Source organism: Phyllostomus hastatus, unplaced genomic scaffold (genome assembly GCF_019186645.2).
Source record: "Phyllostomus hastatus isolate PE091 unplaced genomic scaffold, TTU_PhHast_1.1 phas_contig_41, whole genome shotgun sequence".
Lineage (NCBI taxonomy): Eukaryota > Metazoa > Chordata > Mammalia > Chiroptera > Phyllostomidae > Phyllostomus > Phyllostomus hastatus.
Genome location: NW_025333876.1, coordinates 10,999,118 through 11,020,156, shown reverse-complemented (window position 1 = coordinate 11,020,156; position 21,039 = coordinate 10,999,118). Strand labels below are relative to the sequence as shown.

The 21,039-nt window shown below is 41.5% G+C and overlaps 1 protein-coding gene, 1 long non-coding RNA gene and 1 pseudogene across 2 annotated transcripts in view; 1 reads left to right on the top strand and 2 right to left on the bottom strand.

The window, feature by feature from the left end:
• The window catches only part of MFSD14B (major facilitator superfamily domain containing 14B), a gene marked incomplete at its 5' end in the record, with an annotated part of 129,975 nt that extends 118,157 nt beyond the window's left edge, over positions 1–11,818 (bottom strand). Inside the window, one exon of the mRNA XM_045844778.1 lies at positions 11,495–11,818. Coding sequence (XP_045700734.1) covers positions 11,495–11,818 — 324 coding nt within the window. The remainder of the gene's footprint in view (positions 1–11,494) is intronic.
• Positions 1,651–2,762, bottom strand: LOC123822667 (annotated as a pseudogene).
• Positions 11,819–11,896: 78 nt separating the features above from the next.
• Positions 11,897–20,047, top strand: LOC123822740. Its single transcript, XR_006786414.1, has 3 exons — positions 11,897–12,094; positions 16,448–17,049; positions 19,488–20,047. It is a non-coding gene; the product is annotated as an uncharacterized LOC123822740 (long non-coding RNA).
• Positions 20,048–21,039: the final 992 nt, after the last annotated feature.

The window sequence follows — 21,039 nt, the reverse complement described above, 5'->3', positions numbered from 1 at the left end:
CTACATCAAATTAAAAAGTTTCTGCAGAGCTAAGGAAACCATCCACTAGACGAATAGGGAACCCACTGTATGGGAGAACATTTTCACCAATGATACCTCTGATAAGGGTTTAATCTCTAAAATATGCAAAGAACTGATACAACTCAAGGCAAAGAAGACAATCCAATTAAAAAATGGACAAGAGACCTGAAAAGATATTTCTCCAAAGAGGACATACAGAGGGCCCATTGACATATGAAAAAATGCTCAATATCACTAATCATCAGAGAACTGCATATTAAAACCTTAATGAGGTATCACCTTACACCTGTGAGGATGGCTACATCAATAAATCAACAAACAACTGTGATGGCAAGGATGTGGGGAAAAGGGAACCCTAGCACACTGTTGATGAGAATGTAGTCTGGTGCAGCCACTGTGGAAAACAACATGGAATATCCTTAAACAATTCAAAGTAGAACTCCCTTTTGACTCAGTGATTCCACTTCTGGGAATATAGACTAAGGATCCTAAAACACCAACACACACAAAAAATAACTGCTTTTCACTCAACTTTTCAAATTCTTAATTTACCAACCACTACCCAATTTAAAGCAAACCAAAACACCAAGAACTATGTCTTCAATATTCCTGTCTCTATGAACACTCTTTAAAAATAAAAATATTCAACTCCAACTGATTAACTCACTCAATACATACATGCTGAGCTGAACGATATGGTGGTTGGTGCTGAAAACAATGGTAGCAACAAAAGAAAATACCTCTGCTCTCATTTCATGGATGCAAAATTAAAAAGGGAAATAAACACTCTGAAGGACAAGGACAGTTTATTACAAAGAATCCTGAGCTATATCTAGGCAAAAATTATCCTGTAACAGCAGCAACAGACACTGTGCCAAGCACTGGATCAAATCACATTATTCATACTACCACTTTATCCTCACCACAATCTTTTGAAAAAGGAACCATTATTATCCCCATTTTATGACAAAACTCAGATGAAGAGAATTTGAGTAACTTGCCCAACTCAAATGGTTAGTTAACTGCCTAAGCTGGTATTCCATCCAGAGTAACATACCTCCAGAGTGTGTGCTACCAACCACTGTATTACACTGTTATTCTTAGCCCAAATTTCTCCCCAAATAGAATTAGCACACATATATGGCAGAGAGCCTGGACTGCAGCAACCTGAGTAAGAGGTAACAGAAGTCAAACATAGACAGCTCCTCAGGTAAAGCACAGTGCAGTCCTTTCCTTACCCATCCACCTCTTTCCTAACACTAAACCATCTGGTCTGGCCAGTATGTAACTGGGCAAAAAGACAATTTCTGTTAACCCTCTCACCTACTTTTGAAACATGACCTGAACAGTTCAGATAAACTAGGACATACAACTTTTGTTAATCAGGTCATCTGTTTTGAATAGGAAAAAGGTTGAAAGTTACTCCCACTTGTTTCACACATGATCCCCAACTTAAAGATCACACTATCCAGTAAACATCAGTGACCTGCCTACATGGAAACAAAAGACAGGCTGTCATATACACCAACTGAATAAAATTGAGAGTTCACAAACAAGCCAATATACACACACACACATATATATATTTTAGTTGTCGATGGTTTATTGATAATATTACAGTAGAAAGATTCAAACAGCTCCATGTGGTGTTTTGAAATTCATCCCAACTGTAGGCTAAGTGACCTGCAGGTTGGATAGACTGCCAAAGTCCAAGAGCTTTAGCATCTCCTTAGTGTCTAGATCAACTTCAATGATCTGATCCAGGGCTAAGACCTTGGGAAGGTAATTATCTCTCTTCTCTCTCTCTCTTCCTGCAGCTTGAAGGAGATGTCTCTCACCGGACCTCTCTGAACCCACTTTATCAGATGTGTGACATAGCCCACTATCTTGTTTCGGAGTTCTTGCTAGGGATAATGGTGATCTCCTCACACACGCGCTTGTTGGTGTGGAAGTCATTGCCCAAGTGTGTGTAGTACTTCTCAATGATGACCCGGGCCGCCTTCTTCACAGTCTTGGTGCAAACGCAGCCCGTCTTGACAAGTAAAAGAGGCTAAACCGATATATTTTATGTCCAGCCGATTTTTGGCTTAAGTGTCAAATCCATTCAATGGGGAAAGAACAGTTGCTTCAACAAAGAGTGCTGATACAACAGACTTTCTACATGTAAAGAATAAAGCTGAACTACTGGCCAAGATGGCAGCATAGATAAACATGGCGCCCCTTCCTCACACAACCATATTAAAATTATAACTAAACTACAGAGCAACTATCATTCAGACTGCCAGGAATCAAGATAAATGGAAGTCCTACAACTATGAAATTAAGGAAGAAACCACATCAAAACTGGTAGGAGAGGCAGAGATGCAGACAAGCTGGTCCCACACCCATGTGTGGTAGAAAACAATTGAGAGGGAGTCTCAGGAGTGAGGGGTCCCAGCCCCACACTAAGGCCCCCAGCTCAGGGTTCCAGTGCCAGGAAGATAAGTCCTCATAACTTCTGCCTGTAAAACCCAGAAGACATTGAGGCTGTGGAAGACAGAAACTTCTGGAGTTCCAGGCAGTTCCTCTTAAAGGGCCTGTGAATGGACTCTCTTGGACTCGCTCCCTCTGAGCTCAACCACAGGGCAGCAGCTTGAAAGGCACCAGAGACATATGGGGAGGAACTGAACTGTCTAACAGCAGAGTGAGTGCTGGGGGTATAGCTTTCTCCCAGCTCTGACCGAAGTGTGGGCAAAGGCCATTGTTCCTTTCTTGGGCCCTCTCACCACAGGGTGAGCAGGCAGGTGCCATATCTAAGATTCCATCAACCAAGCTCACAACGTTTGCCCCACCCTGGCAAGTGCCTGAGGTGGTGCCCCATCCAATTACCTGGATCACCCAAGCTGTTTCTTGTGTTTTTTTCCATACAAATGCCTTGTCTTGGCTCATGCTTCAGATTTTCCTAAATTCTCTCAAACAAGCAGCATCTCGCCTCAGTGAGCCTTGTACCTCTTGCTAAGTGGCCCAAGGACTGGTACTAGCAGCAGTCAGCCTTGCCATAGTTTGGCCTCACCAGGGCACTTCCAAGCCCCGCACATGCAGCAGTCATCTGCAGATCCCTTTGTAGCTTATGCCAGGTCACTGGACCTGATTTTTGGCTTAAGTGTCAAATCCATTCAATGGGGAAAGAACTTGTCTTAGCTCATGTCAGAACACAGGTGGCGGCTGACCTCGGAAATGCCTACAGCAATCGAGGCTCAAGTACAAAAGGAGAGTGTACATAGCCCACATGGTGGGCATACCTCAAGTACCCAGCTTGGGTGATAGGGGAGGTTGTGCCACTAGACCCTACAGGACATCTACTGCATTAGGTCATTCTACCACACCTGGGAGACACACTAGCCCTACCTAATACATAGAAACAAACACAGGAAGGCTGCCAAAATGAGGTGGCAAAGAAACATGATCAAAACTCCAGAAAAAGAACAGATCAAAATTCCAGAAAAAGATCTAAACAACATGGAGACAAGCACTTCACTAGATGCAGAGTTCAAAACACTGGTTACAAAGATGCTCAATGAACTTAGTGAGAACCTCACCAGTATAAAAGGATCCAGTCAAAAATGAAGGATCCACTAATTGAAATAAAGAACAATTTACAGGGAATCAATAGTAAAATGGATGAAGCCAAGAATCAAATCAGTGATCTGGAATATAAGGAAGCAAAAGCATCCAATCAGAACAAGAAGAAGAAAAAATAATCTAAAAAAAATGAGCACAGCGTAAGGAGCCTCTGGAACAACTTCAAGTATATCAACATTCACATCATGGGTGTGCCAGAAGGAGAAGACAGAGCAAGAAATTAAACACCTATCTGAAAAAAAATAATGACAGAAAACTTCCCTAACTTCGTGAAGGAAGTTAAGTCATACAAGTTCAGAAAGTGCACAGTCTTAAACAAGATGAACCCAAAGAGGACCACACCAAGACACATCATAATTAAAATGCCAAAGGTTAAAGACAAAGAGATAATCTTAAAAGCAGCGAGAAAAAAGCACTTAGTCATCTACAAGGGAGCTCCTATAGACTGTTAGCTGATTTTTTAAAAATGTCTTCTTTTTTAAAATTCTTAATTCAACTACAGTTGTCCCTATTTTCTGCCGACCACTCTCCTCTGTCCCACCCATCCTACCTTCAACACTCAATCCTATCCCCACCTAAACCCCCGTTGGCTTTGACCACAGGTCCTTTATACATGTTCCTTGATGACCCTTCCTCTTCCTTCTCCCGTTATCTCCCTCCCCTGTCAGTTTGTTCTTTATTTCAATGTCTCTGGTTAATATTTTGCTTGCTTGTTTGTTTTGCTGATTAGGTTCTACTTACAGGTGAGATCATATGGTATCTGTCTTTCACTGCCTGGCTTATTTCACTTAGCATAATGCTCTCCAGTTCCATCCATTATCAGCTGATTTCTCAAAGTAAACTCTGCAGGCTAGAAGTGATTGACAAGAAATTTTCAAAGTGATGAAAGACAAGAACCTACAATCAAGATTACTCTACTCAGCAAAGCTATCATTTAGAATGGAAGGGCAGATAAAGAGCTTCCTAGACAAGAAAAAGCTAAAGGAGTTCATCACTACCAACCAAGCATTATATAGAAAGTTAAAGGGTCTTCTTTAAGAAGATCAAACATATGAACAATAAAATGGCAGTAAATACATATCTATCAACAATTGGGTCTAAAAACAAATAAACATACAAGCAGAATAGAAACAGAGTAAAAAATTGTTTTGATGGTTACCGGATAGGAGGGAGCGTCAGAAGGATGGGAAAAAATGTGAATGAATTAAAAAGTACATATTGGTTGTTACAGAATAATCATGGAGATATAAAGTGCAACATAGTGAATACAAGCCAAACAACATATATGTATGACCCATGGACAATGTGTGGGGATTGCCTGAGGGAGTGGTGGGGAGGGCAGGGGGAGCTGGGTGGAGGGAGACAAAGAGAGAAAAATCAGGACAACTGTAATAGCATTAACAATAAAATATAACTTAAATTAATAAAAATAAAAGCAGGAAAAAAAGAATAAAGCTGGAACCCTACTTCACACCATATACAAAAAGTAACTCAAAATGGATAATGACCTCAGCTAAAACTCCTAGAACACAAAGGTAAATCTTAGATTTAGAAATGGATTCTTAGACATGACTCTAAACTATAAGTGAAAAAGCAAAAACAGATACAGGCTTCAGCAAAATTACAAAGTTTAAATTGGTCTTTATCAAACTTTAAAATTCCTGTAAATCAAAGGACATAATCAACAGAGTGAAAAGACAACCTGTGAAGAAAATATTTGTAAATCATATATGTGATTTGCTAATATCCAGAATATATAAGAAACTTCTACAACTTGATAAGGGAAAAAAAACAAATAATCCAATTTAAAAATGAGCAAGGGACTTGAATAAACATTTCTCTAAAGATGATATACAAATGGCCAATATGCACATGAAAAGATGTTTAAAATCATTAATTGTTAGATGAATGCAAAATCAAATACATGATATTACCTCACCCCCATCAGGATGGCTACTATTAAAAACAACAATAATAACAACAACAACAACAACAGGAAAATAAGAAATTTGGTAAGGATGTGAAGAAATTAGAACCCTAGTGCCCTGTAGGTGGGAATGTAAAATGGTGCAGCCACAGGGTAAACAGTATGGTGATTCCTCAAATAATTCAAAACAGAATTACCCAGCTATTCCACAAATTCCATTTCTGGGTAGACATCCTAAACAAATAAAAGCAGGATCTCAAAGAGATATTTGTAGTCATGTTCCAGGAGCAATATTCACCATAGGAAAAAGATACAAGCAACCAAATTGATCATCCACAGATTAATGAAAAAATGAAGTTACATATACACCCACTTCTGGCAAGATGAAGGCATAGGTGGATGCACTGTACCTCCACACACAACCAAGATTGGAACAACAACAATTTAGAGGTAGAATAACACCCAGAACTGACAGAAAATTTATCTGAATGGAAGTCGGACAGCCAAGAAGTTGAAATAGACCCGTTTATCCAGACTGGTAGGAGGGGTGGAGACAAGCAGCTGGGTGCGGGTTGAGGAACGGCGCGGAGAACAGGGAGAATTGGGTGCTAAGGCAACTGGGAGCACGTAAGGCATCTGAGGCATACAAGATCGCAGCAGGTGGACCCTGAGTACGCAAGCGGCAGCTGGCAGACCCAGTAAGGCGGCGATTGTGGAACAGGGCAGAGTGTGCAACCAAGGATCCCAGGGAAGGGACTGAGGTCCCATGGAGAACGGAGCTACCGCCATTGTTCCCTCTCGACCCTGCCCTCACATACAACGTCACAATCTAGTGACTGGGGTGCCCAGCCCTGGTGAACACCTAAGGCTCCGCCCCTCACCATAACAGGAGCGACCAGACACCCCCCCCCCCGAAAAAAAAGAGAGAGAGAGAGAGATGGCTCAAAAAGAAGAACAAATCAGTGCCCCAGAACTCATCCTTTTGAGCGACTAAGAGATAGCTAACCTATCAGGTGCACAGTTCAAAACACTGGTGATCAGGAAGCTCACAGAATTGGTTGATCTTGGTCACAAATTAGATGAACAAATGCAGGTTACCATAAAAGAAATGAAGGAAAATGCACAGGGAACCAATAGTGATGGGAAGGAAACTGAGACTCAAAGCAATAGAGTGGACCAGAAGGAAGAAAGAAACAACCAAACAGGAAAGAATGGAGAAATAAGAATTAAAAAAAAAGAGGAGAAGCTTAGGAACCTCCAGGACATCTTCAAACGTTCCAACATCAAAATTATAGGGGTACCAGAAGGGGAAGAGGAAAAGCAACAGATTGAGCATGTATTTGAACAAATAATAAAGGGGAACTTCCCCATTCTGGCAAAGGAAATAGACTTCCAGGAAGTCCAGAAAGCTCAGAGAGTCCCAAAGAAGTTGGACCCAAGAAGAAACACACCAAGGCACATCATAATTACATTAGCCATGGTAAAAATGAAGGAGAGAATCCTAGAAGCAGCAAGAGATAAGGGGACAGTAACCTACAAAGGAGTTCCCATCAGAGTGTCAGCTGATTTCTCAAAAGAGATCTTACAGGCAAGAAGGGGCTCGAAAGAAGTATTCCAAGTCATGAAAGACAAGGACCTATATCCCAGATTACTCTATCCAGCAAAGCTTTCATTTAGAATGGAAGGGCAGATAAAGTGCTTCTCAGATAAGGTCAAGTTAAAGGAGTTCATCATCACCAAGCCCTTATTTTAGGAAATGTTAAAGGGACTTATCTAAGAAAAGAAGATAAAAAAAGAACATGTATAGTAAAAGGACAGCAAACTCACAATTATTAACAACCACACCTAAAGCAAAACCAAAAGAAACTAAGTAAACAACTAGAACAGGAACAGAACCATAAAAATGGAGATCACATGGAGGGTTAGCAACAGGGGAGTGGGAGGAGGAGAGAGGGGGAAAAGGTGCAGAGAATAAGTAGCACAGATTGTAGGTAGGAAATAGACAGGGGGTGCACAAGAATAGTATGAGAAATGTAGAAGCTGAAGAACTTATAAGTATGACACATGCACATGAACTAAAGGGGAGGGAAGTGAGTGGGAAAGGGTGTGCAGGATGGAGGGGAGTGAAGGGGGGAAATGGGATAACTGTAATAGCATAATCAATAAAATATATTTAAAAAACAAAGCAAAACAAAATAAGTTACATATACAAAAGATGAAATATTATTCAGTCTTAAAGGAAGAAAAGTCATATGTCATGCATGCCTTCATCAGCGAAGACAACATGTGTCACCAACCACCTTGAGGATATCATGGATAAGTAAAATAAGCTAGTCACAAAAAAGACAAATAGTATATGATTTCACTTACATGAGGTATCTATAAGCAGTCAAACTCAGAAACTGAAAGCAGAATGGTGGTTACTAGGGGATTGGTAATGGAGTAAATGGGAGTCACTGTTTAGAGGACATAAAGTTTCACTTTTACAAGATGAAAAAGTTCTAGAGATTGGTTATATGAAAATGTGAACATACTTAACACTAATGAATTCTACACTTGAAATGATTAAATGGTAAATTTTGTTTTGTGTATTTTATGGCAATTAAAAATAAATCAACTCTTTTTCCATATACTGAAAACAAACAATTGTGAATTTAAACATTTTTAAGAACTTACATCTATATTACATTTACATTACATGTATAACAGCATCAAACATATGAAATAGGTAATAATCTGACAACTGTTGTGAAAGAACTATACACTGAAAACTACAAAACACAGCTGAGAGAAATTAAAGAAAATCTAAAAAAAATGGAGAGCTACCTCATTCATGAATGAGAACACTCAATATTGTTTTCAATTTTCCCCAAAACAATGTTCAGGGTTAACACAATCCCAATGAAAATGCCAGCAGGCTTTTAATTTTTTGTAGAAATTCATAAACTGATTCTATAATTCTAAAATGCAGAGAAACCAGAAAAGCCACAACAACTTTAAAAGAAGACAAGGTCGTAGAACTAACTCTGTTTCAAGTCTTATTATAAACTTCCGGTAACAGACACTGCATGGTATTGATGTAAAGATGAAACAGAATCCAAAATAGACTGACACATATATGGACAGCTAAATTGTGAAAAAGTTACAAAGGCAATAGAGTGAATAAAAAAAGTCTTTTCAATAAATGATGCAACAGCTTGTTATATATATGCAGAAAAAGAATTTCCATCCATGTGTTGCATATTAAAAAAAAATTCACACCTCCCTTTTTCTGAAGGCAATAATTCCTTGGAGTAAATACTTGATTCCTTTCTATTATCCAGGTCAATACATATCTTTGCCAAAATCTTTTTCAGGTCAACACATCTCTTTGCCAAACAAGGTAGAAAAAAGTTGTCAGCCAATTCTTTATATATAGGCACTGTTTCCATAGAGTATTAGTAGCATCTAAGAATCTGAAGTCATGAAATGAAGCTATAAGAAAATTCCAACACATTAAAATAAGATTAAGTCCTGAAGTCCTGGGAGCTGTAGAAAATAGCACCTGAAACTGATATTAAACAGAAAATGCAAGCAGCAAATATGAATAATTTGGAGGTCCTGGCATATGACATGAACATACAGAATTAAAGACATTCACTGCTTTCACAGCCACCATACATTCCAAAAAGACCAGTGACTGGACTCTGCCACCTGTCTATGCTAGTTATTTCACAAGTATAGCAAGCACCAAGAAAATTCATTTTCAGTATTCACTGCAGTTTATCAATACTGACTTTATATACCATTAGAGATGAGAAAAGAATGGACAGGAAATCTACTTGTGCCCAAATTAGCATCAGGATTCACAGAAGGAATTCCAGAATAAATTGTCTGGGTTTCTTTAAGTAAACATTCCTCAAAAGTTCCTGTTCTAAGCACACAATTAACAATTTTCATTTTTAGGGTGGGTTCTAGTTCCTGTAAATTAGTAAATAAGAGAGGACTGAATACTTTTATTAGTCAGGGAATCCCCATACGTTCTGACCAATCGTTCATGCCAAAAATATTGAGAAATAAGAAAAATAACAGCTAATGTTTATTGAGGACTTACTAGATTCTGGGTTGCAGTAATCTTCACAATCCTCTGAGGTAAACATTATTATTAATTCAGAGAGGTTAAGTAACTTGCCCAAAATTACACAGTTAATAAATGGTGGGGACTGGGATTCCAAGCATACTCATTTAATCGCCATACTATAATGCTTCAACCTGCCAGGTTATTTTTATATTCCGTAAGCCAAGGGGAGACAATGAAAAAAATCAAGGAGAGCAGGAACAATCATATTTACATGTTAGATTACACCAATATTGCAATACATACTGTTGAAGGCAGACTGATGGTGACATAAACAATAGTCTCAAGAGACGGTCAAAATCTAGGTCAAAAATGCTAAGGAACTGAACCACAGGAATGCAGAGAAGGATAAAACCTAAAATCTTTACCTGGTAAACTTAGCTAGACTTAATAATGTATTTGAATGTTGTAGGCAGTATGCAAAGTAATGAAGGATACTACCTCTTAAGCTACTATTTTGGTCACTGATCTGTAATTATTGTGTATCAATTAAAAAAAAAAACAAAAAAAAAACGGAAGGAAGACCTGGCAGTTTGGTTTTTGTTTAGGGGGCAGGAAGATGGCCAGTCTACTTTTCACATAATCAGGAACAAAATGAGAAAAACCAATTATATAGCATTTCCTCCCCTACCAGGACAAATGTTCCACATTCTAGGAATATTATCTTTGAAATGAAGATTCCACCCGCCCCCCTCCCCCATGCTTTTTCAATAAGAAGTCACTTTGGCAGGGAGGGGCCTTCAACATTACCAAGGCTTCTGTTTACAGATTAGGCTTTGAGTGGCAAGGCTGTGTCAGCACCCTGCCTGGTGTACACTCGTTCTCGCAGAACTAGGACTAGAAGCCAGCTCTGCTGCCTCCATTCTACTTAGGACTCTTCCCACTTCACCTGTCCTCTCAGTTCTACTAATGGGGACTCACGTGACCAAATATAATCATTTAGCATTCTTTAAAAGCAAATTTGGGAAGGTAAACTAAGAATCTGAAGCCGATAATCTTATGTTTAATATTTTTCTTTGATAAAACGTTTGTTTCCTTGGTGTTAAAGAGTTTCTGTTTATGGTAATATTTCTATATTCCCTGTTCTAAATAAACGAAAGAAAAGAAAAAGAAAATGTCTTTAAGAAACGACAGACTCTGTATCCGTAGTGTTCCACCATGGGAAACCATAGTGCCACTGACAAAACCTGTTCTGCTGAATCCAGGCCAATTATATCAGGGCTTCAGATGCCATATGAACCTCATTTTAACTGGAAAAAGAGACAGACCTGAACATGTTCCTCTGTCAGGCCCTGGGATCCTCAGCTTCATCTGAAATCCTGTTCCCCAAATTTTCCTGCAATTGCTTAGAAATCATGGAGCAGAAAGGGGCTGCCAGATTCCAATGCCAACTTCCCCTGGAGGGCCGAATGACAGTTCTAAAGGTTTCCCACACATCCGCTAAGCAGACTGGCCAGAAATTGTACCACAAAAAGGGTATCGACTATCTCATAAATGGAAAACTTAGGAAGAACCAATTTATTTACATTCACGGTCCCGTCTGGTACTTTTTGAAACAATAATCAAAACATAGTTTTGTCTAGCAACGAGCAGCGCTAGAAGTGCCTCGGGATGAATTACACAGGTTCACCCGGAACCGGCTTTCCAGGAGCCCAAGCTCCTGGCCCAGCCCCGGCGCCGTCGCGCTCCTGCCTAACATCCGTGCCCCGCACCCAAGAGACTCTGGATTTTGACCGCGACCTGGCCCAACCTCCCGTCCCCTGACTCGCGTCCTCGATCTGAGCCACGCAGCGGAACCCCAAGCTCACCCAGCTGCCGCCTGCGGCCTGCGCACTCGCGCGCTTCTCAGACATGGTTGCGGCCTCGGGTTCCGCTGCCGCCTTCTCCTGCCGCTCCAAGCTCAGGCTACAGCCATGCCTTAGACTGCTCCGGGCGCTCCCGCTGTACTGCGAGGACGCAAAAGCGGCGGGGGAGCCCGCGCCTTCATGGGCTCCGTGCCCAGCGGCCTGCGGGTCTGGAGGCGGAGGCTGGAAGCGGGGAGGACCGGAGGGAGAGAAGAGTGGCTCCAAACCACCGCCACCAGAGATAGCAGGCCGCCTCCTCCTAGCTCCCGCCACAAGGTTCCTGCGCCCCGCCCCCCTGAAACCCCGCCTTTACGGCTGCCTTGCGCAGAAAATACGTGGTTGCCCGGGGCCCTACCCTTACTTTCTTTTTCCTGAGGGGACCGATTGGCGCGAACTCGGAGTATTGTGCGGGGTTTTGGTAGTGATAGCACTTCTAGCCTTGGTTTACCCCATACCGCCCAATACATGATGTCTCCCTGAAGTATATAGGTGGCACTTTCTGACTGGGAAAGAAAGCTGCCCCCAGTCCCTACCCCCTACCCCTGATCTGGAAGCCTCCACTGGGTAAGTACCAACGGACTATAACTACGAAATTCTGTTCCTCCCCCAAATCCAAAGAGTAACTGAAGAAGAGTTTACCTGAGCTGTGGGATATGTAGTGGGAAGGGCAGCTCTAGGAAACATACAGGACCCACAGGTGCATACACGATCACAGTGAATGTGAGCTGATTACTCAGTCCACAACCCTCATCGGTAAAATGGGGACAGGAGCATACTTTAAGGTGATGAAATCAGCTAACAACACTAATCCTGGTTCCAAGAGAATTGTTATAATTACTGCCTGGAAGGGACCTTGTGAGATACCACAGCCTATTTTGCAGATGCCAACCCAAGCTTCTAAAAGAAAGGGACTTGGCTAGGGCAGCGATTTTCAACTGGTGGTGTGCCAGAAGAATTTTTAAAACTATTTAGTCAGGGACACTGACCTCTTTAAACTTAGATTGTCAAATAGAAAAAATGGCAACAGCCAATACAACAATAGGCATCTGGTGTGAATGAATCAAAATTACACCTATTTTTTGGGTCGGATTGGAAAACATATTTTTTTGGTGAGCTGCAGAGTTTTAGTGATTAGTTTATGCATGCCATAAAATGAAAAATTTGAAATCACCAGACTAGGGTAATAGGGCCTGCTCCACAAATTTGGAGTACAAATATAATCAGAGTTTTTTTCCTATTAGGTTTTTGAACTGTGGACACAAAAGGGGTCACATACTAAATCTGACAAGCTCAGGAGAGGCTGGCATGGTGGGCCTTACAAATTTAGAGACCCAAAGTAGCCACATAAGATGATCTGAAATTAAAACTTCTTAAATCTTTACCAGAAATGTCTCTATGGCCACATAACTCCTTTGTTCTTTATTGCTTTTCTATAATTCCATGTTAAACTACCCCTGCTCTGGAATGCATCCACTTCTGCCTTCTTGGGGGCCTTGCTTCACTCATTTTCCTTTCTCCTATAACCTTAAACTATTTTTTTCTCCATTGGCTCTTACCACATAACATATAAATATACTTAAATTTTCCATCTTAAAAAAAAAATTCCTAACAGTGTCTCTCCCTTTAACTAGTACCACATCTCTTTTCTCAGCCAAGTAGTTGGGAAGAGAAGCCCTCACTTTTGGACTTCACTTTCTGCTCTCCTATTTCTACTCACTGCCTGCCTTCCTGCTGGCACACATTCCCAATCATCTAGTTGCCATAAAAAATGGCATTTGTGGCTTTCCTGCCGTCTCAACATTTGACTCTATGTGTAAGATGCCTACTGGCCAGGCACTGGGGTAAGCACTGCTGTAAGAGAAACAAAAGGCAAATGTGATCCCCAACCTCATAAGACTCAGCTGATCAGTCATTTCTGGTATATTCACGTGTCTTGGCTTCCACTGCTCACCTTAGCAGACTTCACTGAAATGTCACTTGAATCTCCCTATTCTCCAAGTTTTCTTTTTTCTTATTATACATATCTACTCAAAGCAACACTTCTATACCCATGGCTTTGCTTTTTATATACTCTAAGAACAATACAATTTTAAATGTTTTTACTTGTTTTATTTTACATAGGATGCCTCATTTGGTAAAACCATAGCTTCCAAGTTACTCCATGAAAGCGATTACACAAAAATGTGATATTCTTAGCATGTTAGTTTTAAGAAGTTTCCCTAGTTACTTTTTCTGGTTTGATCTAATGTGTGCTATTTTTGAAAATGTAAGTTTGGATATCACAAAATGAACATAGCAAAAATGGTTCATATCCAGCTTTCAACCAGAGAGCTTCATTTTGGTTCATTTAACAGAGCCAAAAATTATTTTCCTCTGCAAACCTATTTCTATTCCTGCATTCTCTAAGAGAAAGTCCCAGCTATTTTACCCAGTTCCCCAAGCCAGAAATCTAGCAGAAATTTTTGCCTCACCTCTTCACTTCTCTCTCCACATCTAGTCACCAAGTAATTCTATTCTACTTCCCAGATGACCTCAACTCCTTTCCTTTATTCCAGTCACTGTCACTACCTTTAGTTTGAACCCTCATTTCTCCCCTAGATGAATATAAAGTGTCTTAATTGGCCTTGTTGTGACCAGGGAGGTTGTAGCAGAGGTCCCTGGAAAACAGGAGAGAACCCAGGTTCAGGGGAACCCCACCCCCAAGCAAAAGGGAGGGGTTGGGGGGAGCCTGCCCAGGCAGTAGATTAAAAATATCTTGATTTCTCCAAGGCAGACAAATGCTGATGGAGTGGAAGGTACAGTGTTTAAAGGACATTTCATAACAAAGACAGATTAATGCAGCCTTGCCTTCTGTAAGGGAGGGGCTAAGGAAGGAGGCTGCTGCCAGAGGCAAACTGTAAACAAAGACAAATTAGCTGTGCCAACCTGCACCAGCAGGAGCTTGGTGCTGGGGTGGGCTCAGATGCCCCACCCTAGATGAACAGATGCCTATGGGCCTATGTGTGACTGGGGAACTTTTGACCTGCTAAAAATGGCACCTGAAAGAGGGTTAAAGACACTGGGGAGCTGACAAAAACGTCAGACATTGACGTACCACAGGAAAAGCTGGACACTCCCACTAGCTTCCTGCACACGTTGGATTTCGGGAGGGCCTTTTGAAAGAAGAGGCACAAACTGGCTCTCTTTGCTCTCTCTTGCTCTCGATTCATTGCTTCGTCCAGAGAAGTTGCTTTCTTGGTATGGGACTTTGGAACTTGGTTCAAGTTCACTCTCTGAGCTTTTGACATTCTAGATGTATTAAGCCTCTGGGCCTTTGGCCCTGCTCACTGAACGGGAAGATGCCAGGCCCTACCAGGGGGTTAGACCCTGCCTGGATGGAAGCCCACTCCTGGTGTTACAGAACACACAAGGCCAAGGCAGGTTTGATAGACTATTACCGAAAGGACCCCCCCCACTAAGTTCAATTGCTGCCTTAGGAAAGATGTCTCTCAATGCCAGAGATTTGTGAAAAGGAAAGGAAATGTTTATTTAATGCTATGCAGACTCAAAGTAGTGACCTAATGTCTTCATTAAAATATCAAAGTCCTTTTGGATACCCACAGATGCCCACTGTGCTTTCTTCTCCCCCCTGCATTAATTTGGGGTACCGTATCCCAGGAAAAGAAGCAAACGTCCATGTTTTAGGCTGCCAGCACCATCAGCTGTGTTGCCGTCCAGACAGGATCTCTAATTAATCCAAAGCCATGTGGCACCTTCTCATGGCCTACTGGCAAGCTTTCTTTCACCCTTCTTCCAGGCAAAGTCTCTCCTGCTTCCCAGGCTGCGCGGCCCAAGTGAGCACCCCAAAGCCACGTGGTCCTCTTCTACCAGAGCACAGTGGTCCCCACTCTGACCAAAACTGCATGGTTCTTCTCTCCACTAAAGCTGCAAGGGTCTGCACTCTGGCAAAGCTGGGTGGATCTCCCCCCAAAGCTGCGGGGATGGGGGTCGCCACTCTGCCAGAAGCCAGTGGCAATCCTCTTCTAAAGCCTCATGGTGGTTCCCCCTACTAAAGCTGCGGGGATCCCCACTCTGGCGAAACCAGATGGCTGGTGAGAGATGCGTGGCTCTCTCACATGGTTACAGGGGTCCCCACTCTGCTAGAAGCTCGTGGCTCTCTCTCTCTCACGTAGCCTCAGGGGTGCCCACTCTGGCAAAACCGCGTGGCTCTCCCTGCACTGCCACAGCCTCATGGTCCTCTCCTCTACTGCCACAGCTGCATGGTCCCTTTCTCTCTCTGCACTGCCACAGCCGCCTGGTCCTCTCTCACATGGCTGCTGTGTCTGGGTTTAAATCCCCACACCAATCTTCCTCTGCAGCCCCATTTCCGACTCCTCCCACAGCTGGCTACACTTGCCAGCACTCGAATATCCTTCCAGCTTTACTGGGCTGCCATAGTGGGTCTGGGTAGGCATGGCCCCATGGTGTGGAACCAATCTCCTCCAAGCTCCCATGCAGGCACTGTAACTCGGGAACCTGCCTCCCAGTTATATATTGCGGGGTAAGTTCCTTCCGTTCTCCTGGCTCAGAGCATGGCCACAGCTATTTAACATAGCTAAGTGACCAGCCAAAGGCTATAGATATGTTAAATGACCATGCCATGGATTAGCTGCAAAGCTGTTGCTGTACAAAACAGCTCTGCATGCTCCTGCTCCATGTGTCCCTTCCCCCAACTGACACTTGTTGAGGGGGAAGGGGTGAGGACATCTTATATGTCTTTCTAATATTTCCTAGACACCTTGAGTTCTGGACTCCATTCCAAATCCCTATTTGGGGCCCCTGTCTTGACTGCACACTGTTTCACTGGAGGCAGGGTAACCACACTGAGACATGTGCTTCCCTGGGCCCCAGCCTCTAAGACACTATGATCCATTGCAGCACAGCACATGGATCCTGGACTGCTACATGGAGACTGAGATCAGCACATCTCAGATTCTAAAAGAGAGAGCTGCTGCAAGAGGATGGCAACTGTGAAACCTGACAGACCTAGGTAGGCCTAGGACAAATGGAATCACCAAGCGGGAAACTGCCTGCCAACCCCCCAGGACAAACAGATGCTCGGCTAAGATTGGGGTCCGGGGTTGGCCTGTCGGCACAACAGGATGCAGCTTTAACTTGAGCCTGACAAGATGTATCAAGAACAATGGTCAGCAAAAATGGAACCCAGCAACCAGCTCTAGCCAATCAGACTCTGACACCCCAACCAGTTGCCCTTCATGGGTTTTTGTGCTTAAAAACCCTACCCTAAAAACAACTGAGTGAGTCTTAACCTCCCTAGGTTGGCTGCACTTTCTCCACTTTCCCTCACGTCCCAGCCTCCCTAGGTTGGCTCCACTGTCCCTCTTATTCCCCGCTAATAAGCCCTGCTCCTTAGCTCACTGAGTCCACCTGGTTTCTTGAGCAACTCCAACCTCACAAAACCTGCAAGTGCACATGCCAGAGAGATTGGAGATCTGTTTGTGTGACCACCTTAAGAGCAGGTAAGGAAATGGGGAACTTCTGGGCATGGTTTTGGCTTGTGGTCTTTTGGGGAGTAAGACAAGTTCTGAGTCTTGTGGGAGAGAAGAACTCTGAGCAGGAGTGCCCTAACTCCTCCCCTAAAGTTGGAATCCTGCTAATAAAAACTTGTTTCCTTCAACACAAATCACTAGGTCATATATAAAAGAGCAAAAAGCTGCCAAATCTCAGTGTGCAAGGTTACATTTTTGCTTCTTTTAATCTCCCTTATTGTCCTGAGTGAAGTCTTTATTAACCATCTGACATGACTCCTCAACTTCACATCATTCAATTGCTCTGTTTTCATGATAAAATTCAAACTCCTTACCCCAGCATCTACTTTGGGGTCAGATAGATCTATATTTGACTCCCAGGATTTAGTATGTTCCAACAATGTGACCTCAGACAATTGGACTATCTAAAACTTTGTTTTCTCATTTGCCCAGACTCATTGAGGGCAGGAGTGTTTCATACATACATATAGTGCTTGGCACATAGGGGAGACTTGATGTTGAATGAAGAAAAATATATTAAAAATCCAGGTCAAAAACTGTTTTTCCTTTAAAAAAAAATCTTAAGAACCATGTCACTATTTTCCATGTTTTACTTCTACTTTTATTTTCTGATAATCATGACCAAGTGCCTGACCTGAACCCTGAACAAAACAATTATGTGAGCTTGGAGTGTTACTTTACTTTTGCTTCTCAATTTCTTCTGTAAAATCTATAAAATGAAAATTATTTTGGATGATTAATACCTCACTTGAAATGTGATTGGGTGCTTGCCAAATGTTAACTATCAGTATTATTATCTTTAGCAAATCATTGAAACCCTAGGACAGCCAAGTCCAGAGTGCTTGCTGCCTGTCACTGCTGAGCCAAAAAGCAGAGACAGGGATTGGATTATAACTGTGTTTTTATTAATATCAGACAAAAAGGTGGGTTGAAACCCTAACATTCACCTTACCTTGAGCTTTCAGAAGCAAGTTTATCTATAGGGAAACTTAGGAATTTGGGAGGTGGAAATTCCTAGAAGGAGCACAGATGTGCTGTTTCTCCTGGGAGCCAGAGCTGAAAGGGAAGTCTTGTAGCTTCCTCCCAAGCTGGATTCTTTGTTCTGGTGTTCTCTCTCCTTTTGCATTAGAATTCCTCTTCCTCTCTTCTCCAGAGGCCTGTGGTTTATGGCCAGGGTCATTATATATTCTCTCCAAAGGTCTTCCACTCAGCTATTTGGCTTTGTTTAATTTTATTGTCTCAGTTTCCCCATTCCATTTGCCCAGAAATTTTCCTAGCTTCTTATTATCTTATTTTGTCAGGAATGAGATACCCTCAATTTGTGGTTCTCAATATATGTGAGAAAAAAAATCATTCTCTAAGCATTGTTGTTGGTGGGAAAAAAAAAAAAGAAATTTGGCAACTCCTGCTTTGGAAGAGAGAAACAGACAAGAAAAGCAAATTAGTGAATTGTTGCTTTACAAAAGCCACCCCAGAAATTTTGCAGTGGAGAGCAGCCAGGCCTTCCCAGCAGGTCTTGACACCATGGACAGCCTTTCAATTAAGGTCAAGGATGATGGCTTGACAAGAGTTTGAGTGTAAATGATCTCTGTGTTGTTATTTTCAACAGAAGAAGTCAAATTGGGCTCTTGAGCTAAAAAAAATGTACCACATCCACATTTTTAAATTTAATCTTCCATTTCTGAATGTGTCCAAACAAAATTTGTGCTACCAAAACTTACAACTTCATAATAGTGTCTTGTTTGAAAGCCATACACAGCAATACATATTGCAAAATAGAAGACCCTGTGGGTGGTGGGGGGTGGGAATGAAGGAGAACCTGGTGTTTAATTTCCTGTTACCTGGCATCTTCTCAGTAAAAAACCTTACACCGTTGTTACTTAGCTTTCGCAAGTGCTTCCTGGTTTTTATTCTGAGAACTTCACCTAGTAGCTAGGGTTTAGGAAGTCACTGACGAAAAATCACACTTTTAAATGTAATGCTACAAACTGATTTCCTTACGTTTTGAGAAAAAATATGTTTTATTTTTCTCTGAATTGACCAAAATCCTAAATGATCTATTTTGTTGGAGAGGATGGGTACTGCTATTGGTGTCATTTTTGATACTTCTGTAATTGTTGGAGTCCCTTCTTCTCCTTTGGCTGGGTTGTGTGGGAAGAGAGAAAGAAGAGAGATGGAGGAAGGAAGCTGAGGAGAAACCTTATATTTGTATAGAACCTCCATGATGGCCAGAGTCAGAGTAGAAGGTGCTTTTGTATTCAGTGTAAGCTGGTATTTACAGGTGACTTTGACAATACTGGACATGTGCTCAGTGGTTTCTGAGCTAATTTTTTGTTATGTTTATATGAAGAAATATTTATGCTACTTCACCAAGTATATATTTAATGTTGATAAATATTACTCTTCAGTTTTCAGCTGTGGTGCACTGAACCTGATTCTTCAAGATCTGCTAGACCAATGATAAGGTCAAGTTTTCATGTGTCTAAGAAGAAAAATGTTATTCAGCTGGGGTCAGCAAGTACCTAACTTTTTCTAGATAGTAAAAACTCAACTGTAACATAAATGTTTAAAACCACTGTTTAGTTCAGCTTTGATGGGGACAGAACAAATCATTCTCCACCAGGGTGTTTGAAATCACATGACAAGGGATAAAAGCAAATCAGCATAATTGAAAGATTTTTTTTGCCCCACATTTAACCAAAGAACAAGGGAAAAACAGAGTATTTCTAATGTGTTTAGTAAACCACAGAATGTTATGTTATCCACCTGTGAAATGTCTGGTAAACAATTGCATCTATATTTTATTATGTTGACCTGGTACTAATAAATATGTGAATGCATATTCAGGTCTCCTTGTACTTCAGTAATTTTCATCATTTTCAAACTCCAAAACTGCCTTCCCATCAGAGGGCTGTTTCTTGTATTAAAAACAAGAACAACAATTACAATTAAATCAAGAAATGGAGAAGCCCTGAGTTTTTGAAAAACTGAAAGATAATAAAAAGTATTTTTTTTAAAAATATATTTTATTGATTATGTTATTATGGTTGTCTCATTTTCCCACCTTCACTCCCCTCCACCCTCCCTCATCCCTCCCTCCTCCCACATCCCCCCATTTAGTTCATATCCATGTGCCATACTTACAAGTTCTTTAGCTTCTACATTTCCCAACTATTCTTACCCTCCCCCTGTCTATTTTCTACCTACCATGTATGCTACTTATTCTCTGTACCTTTCCCCCTTCTCTACTCCTCCCACTTCCCTGTTGCTAATCCTCAATGTGATCTCCATTTCTGTGGTTCTGTTCCTGTTCTAGTTGTTTGCTTATGTTTTTGCTTTAGGTGTGTGGTTGTTAATTGTGAGTTTGCTGTCATTTTTACTATACATGTTTTTTATCATCTTTTTCTTAGATAAGTCCCTGTAACATTCCATATAATAAGGGCTTGGTGATCATGAATGCCTTTAACTTGACCTTATCTGAGAAACCCTTCCATTCTAAATGAAAGCTTTGCTGGATAGAGCAATCTTGGATGTAGGTACTTGCCTTTCATGACTTGGAATACTTCTTTCCAGCTCCTTCTTGTCTGTAAGGTCTCTTTAGGAAAATCAGCTGACAGTCTTATGGGAACTCCTTTGTAGGTAACTGTCTCCTCTTCTCTTGCTGCTTTTAAGAGTCTCTCCTTATCTTTCATCTTGGGCAATGTAATTATGATGTGCCTTGGTGTGTTCCTTCTTGGGTCTAACTTCTTTGGGACTCTCTGAGCTTCATGGACTTCCTGGAAGTCTATTTCCATTGCCAGATTGGGGAAGTTCTCCTTTATTATTTGTTTAAATAACTTTCCACTTGTTGCTCTCCCTCTTCTCCTTCTGGTACCCTTATAATTCAGATGTTGGAATGTTTACAGATATCCTGGAGGTTCCCAAGCCTGTCCTCATTTTTTTTTTTGAATTCTTGTTTCT